This window comes from Oncorhynchus kisutch, unplaced genomic scaffold, assembly GCF_002021735.2.
Source record: "Oncorhynchus kisutch isolate 150728-3 unplaced genomic scaffold, Okis_V2 scaffold1734, whole genome shotgun sequence".
Classification (NCBI taxonomy): Eukaryota; Metazoa; Chordata; class Actinopteri; order Salmoniformes; family Salmonidae; genus Oncorhynchus; species Oncorhynchus kisutch.
In genome coordinates, this window is record NW_022263679.1 from 34736 (window position 1) to 45159 (window position 10424).

The 10424-nt window shown below is 46.0% G+C and overlaps 1 protein-coding gene across 1 annotated transcript; it reads right to left on the bottom strand.

Annotated features, from left to right (window-relative positions):
• Window positions 1-1665: 1665 nt before the first annotated feature.
• On the bottom strand, window positions 1666-8440 carry LOC109878469 (tektin-4-like). Its single transcript, XM_031818946.1, has 6 exons — window positions 7743-8440; window positions 7539-7609; window positions 4449-4592; window positions 3917-4139; window positions 2516-2670; window positions 1666-2114 (listed from the first exon to the last, which is right to left on the bottom strand). Exons 1-6 carry the CDS (start codon window positions 8280-8282, stop codon window positions 1901-1903), a joined length of 1347 nt encoding a protein of 448 aa, XP_031674806.1. The 5' UTR covers window positions 8283-8440; the 3' UTR covers window positions 1666-1900.
• Window positions 8441-10424: the final 1984 nt, after the last annotated feature.

Genomic DNA, 10424 nt, shown 5'->3' on the forward strand with positions numbered 1-10424 from the left:
ATAGTGCACTACTTTAGACCAGAGCCCTATATGGTGCACTTCTTTAGACCAGAGCCCTCTTCCCTATATAGTGCACTTCTTTCGACCAGAGCTTTATGGGAATAGTGTGCCAGTTGGGATACAGGCCCAGGAAGATGTTCCCTCCCCTCTGTCCTCACTCACAGATCTGATAGGACTGGATGTGCGAAAGCAAGAGAAAGCAGAAATTCGACCAGGGCTGCCCAACTCTCTTCCTGGGGATCTACCATCCTGTATGTTTTCAGTCCAACTCTCTTCCTGGGGATCTACCATCCTGTATGTTTTCAGTCCAACTCTCTTCCTGGGGATCTACCATCCTGTAGGTTTTCAGTCCAACTCTCTTCCTGGGGATCTACCATCCTGTAGGTTTTCAGTCCAACTCTCTTCCTGGGGATCTACCATCCTGTATGTTTTCAGTCCAACTCTCTTCCTGGGGATCTACCATCCTGTAGGTTTTCAGTCCAACTCTCTTCCTGGGGATCTACCATCCTGTAGGTTTTCAGTCCAACTCTCTTCCTGGGGATCTACCATCCTGTAGGTTTTCAGTCCAACTCTCTTCCTGGAGATCTACCATCCTGTATGTTTTCAGTCCAACTCTCTTCCTGGGGATCTACCATCCTGTAGGTTTTCAGTCCAACTCTCTTCCTGGGGATCTACCATCCTGTATGTTTTCAGTCCAACTCTCTTCCTGGGGATCTACCATCCTGTAGGTTTTCAGTCCAACTCTCTTCCTGGGGATCTACCATCCTGTAGGTTTTCAGTCCAACTCTCTTCCTGGGGATCTACCATCCTGTAGGTTTTCAGTCCAACTCTCTTCCTGGGGATCTACCATCCTGTATGTTTTCAGTCCAACTCTCTTCCTGGGGATCTACCATCCTGTAGGTTTTCAGTCCAACTCTCTTCCTGGGGATCTACCATCCTGTAGGTTTTCAGTCCAAACCTCTTCCTGGGGATCTACCATCCTGTAGGTTTTCAGTCCAAACCTCTTCCTGTTGGTTTTCAGTCCAACCCTAATCTAGCACACCTGATTCTACTAATTAACTTCTCACCAAGACCTGAACTAGCTGAATCAGGTACTGTATGGTACTGTATTAAGGTTAGAGTGAAAACCTACAGGACAGTTGATCTGTAGGAACAGGGTTGGAGTGTAAACCTACAGGACAGTTGATCTGTAGGAACAGGGTTGGAGTGTAAACCTACAGGACAGTAGATCTGTAGGAACAGGGTTGGAGTGTAAACCTACAGGACAGTAGATCTGTAGGAACAGGGTTGGAGTGTAAACCTACAGGACAGTAGATCTGTAGGAACAGGGTTGGAGTGTAAACCTACAGGACAGTAGATCTGTAGGAACAGGGTTGGAGTGTAAACCTACAGGACAGTAGATCTGTAGGAACAGGGTTGGAGTGTAAACCTACAGGACAGTAGATCTGTAGGAACAGGGTTGGAGTGTAAACCTACAGGACAGTAGATCTGTAGGAACAGGGTTGGAGTGTAAACCTACAGGACAGTAGATCCGTAGGAAGAAGTTTGGGTTGCCCTGGGTTACATGTCAGACACATGAAGGGGAGTGATCGAGGGCAGAGGGAAGGGAGTATCTTACTGCTTTAGTGTACACTCTTAGACGAGTGTCTAGTGATCAGTCAGCTGTGACAGACAAGCCTTTATTGATTGACACACAACACAACTGGAAACACCAAGCAAATGCACACAATGTTGCACTAGTCACTAATACAGACTTGATCACACACACACACACACACACACACACACACACACACACACACACACACACACACACACACACACACACACACACACACACACACACACACACACACACACACACACACACGTGCCCATATCCCCGTCTCTCTCTCTCTCTTCAGTACCCAGACAGGGCTATGATGGTGGGGTAGCGGGTGCGGTGGGACATGCACTTGTCCCTGTCGATGAGCAGGCTGTGGGTCTTACAGCCGATGTCCTTCTCCAGCACCATGCGGGACTCCTCCAGGTGGGACAGGGAGCTCCGCGCTGCAGACAGCTGCTGCTGCAGGGATGACATGGTCTGGGAGATCTGACCTGCCTCGCCCACCAGGCTGGAGACAGAGAGAGAGAGAGAGAGGGGAAAGAGGGAGGAGAGATAGAAAGGAGGGGGAGGGGGAGCACAAGGAGAGAGAAAGAGAGCGACAGAGAGGATAGAGGGACGGGAAGAGAGACCGAAAGGAGAGAGAGAGAGGAGAGAGAGAGAGAGAGAGAGAGAGAGAGAGAGAGAGAGAGAGAGAGAGAGAGAGAGAGAGAGAGAGAGAGAGAGAGAGAGAGAGAGAGAGAAAGAGAGAGGGGAAGGAGAGGAGCTTGTTATACCAGTGTAGGTGTTTGTGAAAGATGGGAGAGAGAGTGCGATAGACAGATAGGTTTGGGTGTGTGTTTGTGTGTATGTCCGTGTGAGTGCTTACTGGCTTGCATCTCTGTGTGTGCTTCTGTCTGTTTGTGTGTGTACCTGAATTGTGGGTTGTCCCTACAGAGCTCCATGTGGGGTCTGTGTGAGCGTTGGTGCAGCCGGGACTGAGCCACTCTCAGAGGGGCCTCTTTATCATACAGAGCCTGCTGAAGAGACACAATGTTCCTCTCCTGGGCCCCGATCTGATCCAGGATCTACACACACACACAGACACACACACAGTGTTGAGTTCAGGTGCAGAATTCTCTGCATTCCAGCCTCAGCTGGATACCCCTTAGGGGGGTGGATAAATACAGTGCCTTCGGAAAGTATTCAGACCCCTTGACTCCTTCCACATTTTGTTATCTTACAGCCTTATTCTAAAATAGATTAAATACAAATAAACCCTCATCAATGTACACACAATACCCCATAATGACATCACAATAACCCATAATGACATCACAATACCCCATAATGACATCACAATACCCCATACTGACATCACAATACCTAATAACGACAAAGCAAAAACTGATTTTTTTGACATTTTTGCAAATTTATACAAAAAAAGAAATCTAAAGTATTCAGACCCTTCACTCAGTATTTTGTTGAAGAAGCTTTGGCAGCAATTACAGCCTTGAGTCTTCTTGGGTGTGAGACTACAAGCTTGGCACACCTGTATTTGGGGAGTTTCTACCATTCTTCTCTGCAGATCCTCTCAAGGTCTGTCAGGTTGGATGGGGAGTGTCGCTGCACAGATATTTTCAGGTCTCTCCAGAGATGTTCGATCAGGTTCAAGTCCAGACACTCAAGGACATTCAGAGACTTGTCCTGAAGACACTCTTGTGTTGTCTTGGCTGTGTGCTTAGGGTTATTATTCTGTTGGAAGCTGAACCTTTGTCCCCGTCTGAGATCCTGAGCACTCTGGAGCAGGTTTTCATCAAGGATCGCTCCATTCATCTTTGCCTCGATCCTGACTATACTATTGCTCCTGCCCTGAAAAACATCCCCACAGCATGATGCTGCCACCACCATGCTTCACCGTAGGGATGGTGCCAGGTTTCCTCCAGATGTGACGCTTGACATTCAAGCCAAAGAGTTCAATCTTGGTTTCATCAGAACTGTTTTCGCTTTGTCATTATGGGGTATTGTGATGTCATTATGGGGTATTGTGATGTCATTATGGGGTATTGTGTGTAGATTGAGGAGGATAAAAAAACAATTGTATCCATTTTAGAATAAGGCTGTAACGTCACAAAATGTGTAAAAAGGGGAAGGGGTCTGAATACTTTCCGAAGGCGCTGAATGTCATGAAAACCTTCAGGTGAAAACATTCCCTTTGCCTGCTGGGTAGGCATTAATTTCTGTATGTTTTGTTTAATTAGAGGAAGGGTTGAGTTTTGGCCATTGAAACGACACACACACACCACCTCCACCAACCCCCCCACCCCAACACACCTGAGTGAGATGCAGTTGTAGCTGTGTCTTGGCCTCAGTGAGCTGCAGACAGCGCTGGCTGAAGGCCTGGTCTACGTTAGAGCACTGGACCCTCAGGTCCTCAGCCGTCTCCTGTAGGACCCTCTCCACCAGCAGCCTGAGCTCCACGCTGGCCTGCTCCTCCCGCTGAGCCACAGACAGGTTGTCCTGGGTGAAAGACACCCACACATCACGGTTACACAGCCTGGGAGAGAGGAGGGAGATGTTAACACACTATTAATACACACACACACCAACGTGGTGTCTGAGTTGGGGTGGTACTGTGTTGGGGTGGTACTGTGTTGGGGTGGTACTGAGTTGGGGTGGTACTGTGTTGGGGTGGTACTGAGTTGGGGTGGTACTGAGTTGGGGTGGTACTGAGTTGGGGTGGTACTGTGTTGGGGTGGTACTGTGTTGGGGTGGTACTGAGTTGGGGTGGTACCGTGTTGGGGTGGTACTGTGTTGGGGTGGTACTGAGTTGGGGTGGTACTGTGTGTATTATACAGCTACTCACTGGTCCTGTAGGTTGTCTGAGTTGGGGTGGTACTGAGTGTCAGTACTCATGTTGTTGTAGCGACCACACTGGTCATCCAGACTGTAGGCCTGGTACTTATCAGACCAGTCCAGCTCTAGAGTCTGCTTGGCATCTCTGTTACACCTGATACACACACACACAGTGGGACACAGTGAGGGGCAGAAAGCCAGTGTGAGGGTCTGATGAGGGTCTGGTAGGGAGTGAAAAGCTGAAGTGAGGATAGTCATGTGATTAACTGTTCAGCAGTCCAATAGTCATGTGATTAACTGTTCAGCAGTATAATAGCCATGTGATTAACTGTTCAGCAGTCTAATAGTCATGTGATTAACTGTTCAGCAGTCTAATAGTCATGTGATTAACTGTTCAGCACTCTAATAGTCATGTGATTAACTGTTCAGCAGTCTAATAGTCATGTGATTAACTGTTCAGCAGTGTAATAGCCATGTGATTAACTGTTCAGCAGTATAATAGTCATGTGACTAACTGTTCAGCAGTATAATAGCCATGTGATTAACTGTTCAGCAGTCTAATAGCCATGTGATTAACTGTTCAGCAGTATAATAGCCATGTGATTAACTGTTCAGCACTCTAATAGTCATGTGATTAACTGTTCAGCAGTCTAATAGCTTTGGGGTAGAAGCTGTTCAGGAGCCTTTTGGTCCTAGACTTGGCGCTCCGGTAGTGCTTGCCATGCGGTAGCAGAGAGAACAGTCTATGACTAGAGTGGCTGGAGTCCCCGGCCAAATCCGGACGACGCTGGGACAGTTGTGCGCCACCCTATGGGACTCCCAATCACGGCCTACCCCGGCCAAACCCGGATGACGCTGGGACAGTTGTGCGCCACCCTATGGGACTCCCAATCACGGCCTACCCCGGTTTGTGTGGTTTGTGTGGTTTGTGTGGTTTGCGTGGTTTGTGTGGTTTATGTGGTGTGCATGGTTTGCGTGGTTTGTATGGTTTGTATGGTTTGTGTGGTTTGCGTGGTTTGTGTGGTTTATGTGGTGTGCATGGTTTGCGTGGTTTGCGTGGTTTGTATGGTGTGCATGGTTTGCGTGGTTTGTATGGTTTGCATGGTTTGTGTGGTTTGTGTGGTTTGCGTGGTTTGTGTGGTTTGTATGGTTTGCATGGTTTGCGTGGTTTGTGTGGTTTATGTGGTGTGCATGGTTTGCGTGGTTTGTATGGTTTGCATGGTTTGCGTGGTTTGTGTGGTTTGTGTGGTTTGTGTGGTTTGTGTGGTTTGCGTGGTTTGTGTGGTTTGTGTGGTTTGTGTGGTTTGTATGGTGTGCATGGTTTGCGTGGTTTGTATGATTTGCGTGGTTTGTATGGTTTGCATGGTTTGCGTGGTTTGTGTGGTTTGTGTGGTTTGTGTGGTTTGTGTGGTTTGCGTGGTTTGTGTGGTTTGTGTGGTTTGCGTGGTTTGTGTGGTTTGTGTGGTTTGTGTGGTTTGTGTGGTTTGTGTGGTTTGTATGGTGTGCATGGTTTGCGTGGTTTGTATGATTTGCGTGGTTTGTATGGTTTGTGTGGTTTGCGTGGTTTGTGTGGTTTGTGTGGTTTGCGTGGTTTGTGTGGTTTGTATGGTGTGCATGGTTTGCGTGGTTTGCATGGTTTGCGTGGTTTGTATGATTTGCGTGGTTTGTATGGTTTGCATGGTTTGTATGGTTTGTATGGTTTGCGTGGTTTGTATGGTTTGCATGGTTTGTATGGTTTGTGTGGTTTGCGTGGTTTGTGTGGTTTGTATGGTTTGTATGGTTTGTATGGTTTGCGTGATTTGCATGGTTTGTGCGAGCACCTACGTGCTCCAGACAGTAGGGGGAGCCAGAAGACTAAAACTCAAAGGACACCTTGTTCCCCATATCAGGGTCCTATTCATTAATACACACTGAGCAAAACTTAGACAAACAATATGCAATGGAAAACAAAAATGAACGTTTCTTATTGGGCAACTTCAGGTAGTCCCTCCCTGTTTGAGTCTAATTTCCTTTTTTTGGTGCCTAATGAACAGGCTACAACCCAGCTCAGCTGTAGTCTTAATGAATAGGCTACAACCCAGCTCAGCTGTAGTCTTAATGAATAGGCTACAACCCAGCTCAGCTGTAGTCTTAATGAATAGGCTACAACCCAGCTCAGCTGTAGTCTTAATGAATAGGCTACAACCCAGCTCAGCTGTAGTCTTAATGAATAGGCTACAACCCAGCTCAGCTGTCGTCTTAATGAATAGGCTACAACCCAGCTCAGCTGTAGTCTTAATGAATAGGCTACAACCCAGCTCAGCTGTAGTCTTAATGAACAGGCTACAACCCAGCTCAGCTGTAGTCTTAATGAATAGGCTACAACCCAGCTCAGCTGTAGTCTTAATGAACAGGCTACAACCCAGCTCAGCTGTAGTCTTAATGAATAGGCTACAACCCAGCTCAGCTGTAGTCTTAATGAATAGGCTACAACCCAGCTCAGCTGTCCTCTTAATGAATAGGCTACAACCCAGCTCAGCTGTAGTCTTAATGAATAGGCTACAACCCAGCTCAGCTGTAGTCTTAATGAATAGGCTACAACCCAGCTCAGCTGTAGTCTTAATGAATAGGCTACAACCCAGCTCAGCTGTCCTCTTAATGAACAGGCTACAACCCAGCTCAGCTGTAGTCTTAATGAACAGGCTACAACACAGCTCAGCTGTAGTCTTAATGAATAAGCTACAACCCAGCTCAGCTGTAGTCTTAATGAATAGGCTACAACCCAGCTCGGCTATAGTCTTAATGAATAGGCTACAACCCAGCTCAGCTGTAGTCTTAATGAATAGGCTACAACCCAGCTCAGCTGTAGTCTTAATGAATAGGCTACAACCCAGCTCAGCTGTAGTCTTAATGAATAGGCTACAACCCAGCTCAGCTGTAGTCTTAATGAACAGGCTACAACCCAGCTCAGCTGTAGTCCTTTAGGCCTTTCCTAGAATAATGTGTGGAAATGTGTGATGACACAATCAGATGAAAATAGAGGATCTTATAAATAAACCATGTATGTAGTTACTGCTGATGCATCTAAAATATTCATTGTGACACTAATTGTGACACTCACTTGATTTGATTGACAGCCTGACTCAGCGTTCTCTTCAACAGAGCCTGGATGCTCCTGATCAACTCCACCTCCTGCGGTACACAAACACAACCATCACCTTATTTTCAGATTGGTTTCTAGTGAAATAACGTCTAGGCAACATTTAGTAATGATACAAGTATTTCGACTTGAGCAAAGACAAGTCAATGTTATTGTTTTAATCACCTTAAGCAGCTCCTCCTCTACGCCGTCTTTAACCAGGTCGGGACCCAGCCGCCGTTCCCGACAGGTTAGGTTATCCGTGGCGATGGCGAACGGGATCTCGGTGGCGTCCAGCGCCTTCAACAGCCTCCTCTTCTGCTGCAGGAGGAGGTCTGTCTCGGCCACCAGCTTCTCGATGTGCCGCTGCAGCTCCGACTTCCAGAAGTGGATATGCTGCAGTCTCTCTCCCAGGTGCCGCGTCCCCTCAGCTTGGGTGCGCAGAGTCCCGGCCTCGGTTTCTTGATACAGTGTTTTGGACTCATGGCAAATCCTCTCGGCGTTGTTTCGGTCAGTAGCGGCCTGGTGAAGGGTAGAGAAGTTATTGATGTGCCATTCCTCCGGGCTGTACTTGGATGAACGGTACCCCGCCGTAGCCAAGCCGGAGGAGGGATAGAAGCCCTCCTTGAATGTGGCCTCTGCGTCTGGAGGCGGGAACGGCTCGCCTGCTTGGGCAACTGACCTGCTGTCGAAATTATGTCTGGCCACTAAAACTTCTGAAGACATTTTGTGGCGAATTGGTGATACCTGATATTAAAAACACTGCGACCCGACGTAGTTAACGGAGTCGCAGCATAACAAGAGCCACACAGGGGAAGTGAAGAATCACATGTTTTATATTTGCGCTGTGTTGCCAGGTGACCTGTTTCCAAGGAAACACTGTGTAACTGGACACGCGATAATGCCCCACGGTTCCAAATGAATTATCAGGCAACAACAAATGGTGCATGGAGGAACACACACACACACATTTTTTCAAATGTATTCATCTGAATATAGGCCTATGTTAGGTGTGCTAACTACATTTATATACCCATTTATATGTCCAAAAATGGATGTCGCAACTAAGGATTGCCACTTTAATTGATGAATAATAATTGTTTTAATAATGTCAATAATAATTTGAACTTTTAACATGACAGTGGCCCCTGTGTTTTTTTCCCAGAAACATACATGCACCCCCACACACACACAAGCATATTCACACCCCTCCAACTCTCCACTTTAAAACCCTTTAACGGAGTCATAGGTCTCTGGTCTATTGATGGGAATCAGAATCTTCAGGGCTGTGGCCCAAATTACACCCTGTTGCCCAGATAGTGTACTACTCATTGTCATTTGGGAAACACTACTGGTGTGAGGGGAATTTCCTGTTTCACTGGGCTTTGCCACACAGTGATGATGCAATTACACTGGAACTAGTGAGTGACCAATGGGAGTAGTTATTGTCCATCAGGCTTGTGTTCTATTCAGTCATGTAAGATCATGTTTTCCCATCTGCCTCACATCTGTGTGCATTCTCTCTCTCTCTCTCTCTCTCTCTCTCTCTCTCAATTTTTCAATTCAATTTCAATTTAAGGGCTTTATTGTCATGGGAAACATGTTAACATTGTCAAAGCAAGTAAAGTAGATAATAAACAAATGTGAAACAAACAATAAACATTGCACTCACAAAAGTTCCAAAAGAATAACGACATTACACATGTCATATTATGTCTATATACAGTGTTATAACAATGTGCAAATGGTTCAAGTACAAAAGGGAAAATAAATCAACGTCTATGTGTTGTATTTACAATGGTGTTTGTTCTTCACTGGTTGACCTTTTCTTGTGGCAACAGGTCACACATCTTGCTGCTGTGATGGAACACTGTGGTATTTCATCCAATAGATATGGGAGTTTATCAAAATTGGGTTTGTTTTCAAATTCTTTGTGGGTCTGTGTAATCTGAGGGAAATATGTGTCTCTAATTTGCTCATACATTGGTCAGTAGGTTAGGAAGTACAGCTCAGTTTCCACCTCATTTTGTGGGCAGTGTGCACAGAGGATATTTTTGCAGAATTCTGCATGCAGCCTCTCAATTTGGTGTTTGTCCCATTTTGTGAATTCTTGGTTGGTGAGCGGACCCCAGACCTCACAACCATAAAGGGCAATGGGTTTTATGACTGGTTCAAGTATTCTTAGCCAGATCCTCATTGGTATGTCAAATTGTATGTTCCTTTTGATGGCATAGAAGGAGCTTCTTGCCTTGTCTCTCAGCTCGTTCACAGCTTTATTTAGGCCGAGGGATGTATAGTTTTTTGTGTGCTCTAGGGCAATGGTGTCTAGATGGAATTTATATTTGTGGTCCTGGCAACTGGACATTTTTTGGAACAACATTATTTTTTATCTTACTGATGTTTACTGTTAGGGCCCAGATCTGACAGAATATGTGCAGAAGATCTAGGTGCTGCTGTAGGCCTTCTCTCTCTCTGTCTGTCTGGAGTAGCAGCTCTGTTAGATGTGTACACACAGACAGCTCTGTTAGATGTGTACACACAGACAGCTCTGTTAGATGTGTACACACAGACAGAGCGGAAAACTGTACTTCACACATCAATGAATTTGATAGCTAACCAAACCACAATATCATTTATGGGGAAATGTCCAGCTGTTCTGTCGGACGTTGGATTAAGGAAATGAAAATAAAGCCTTCTGTAAATGTTTAACTGACTAGGATGTGTGAGTTTGGGTTTCTGCCCATTGTAAATGGGTATAGTAAAGTTCAAGGTTGGGGTCATTTCGAATTACAGTCAGATAGTTCAAGATGACTTCTAATAAATGAAAGAGAAGCTTTTCATTTAAAAATCACTTCCTGAATTGTGTGT

What these genes read in the sequence shown, in the direction of transcription:
- LOC109878469 (XM_031818946.1), bottom strand. Translation starts at nt 8,282, where the DNA reads ATGTCTTCAGAAGTTTTAGTGGCCAGACATAATTTCGACAGCAGGTCA. An exon ending in TAGAGGAGGAGCTGCTTAAG is followed by an intron (nt 7,610 to 7,742) that starts GTGATTAAAACA and finishes TGTGTACCGCAG; the next exon opens with GAGGTGGAGTTGATCAGGAG. An exon ending in CAGGCTGTCAATCAAATCAA is followed by an intron (nt 4,593 to 7,538) that starts GTGAGTGTCACA and finishes TGTGTGTATCAG; the next exon opens with GTGTAACAGAGATGCCAAGC.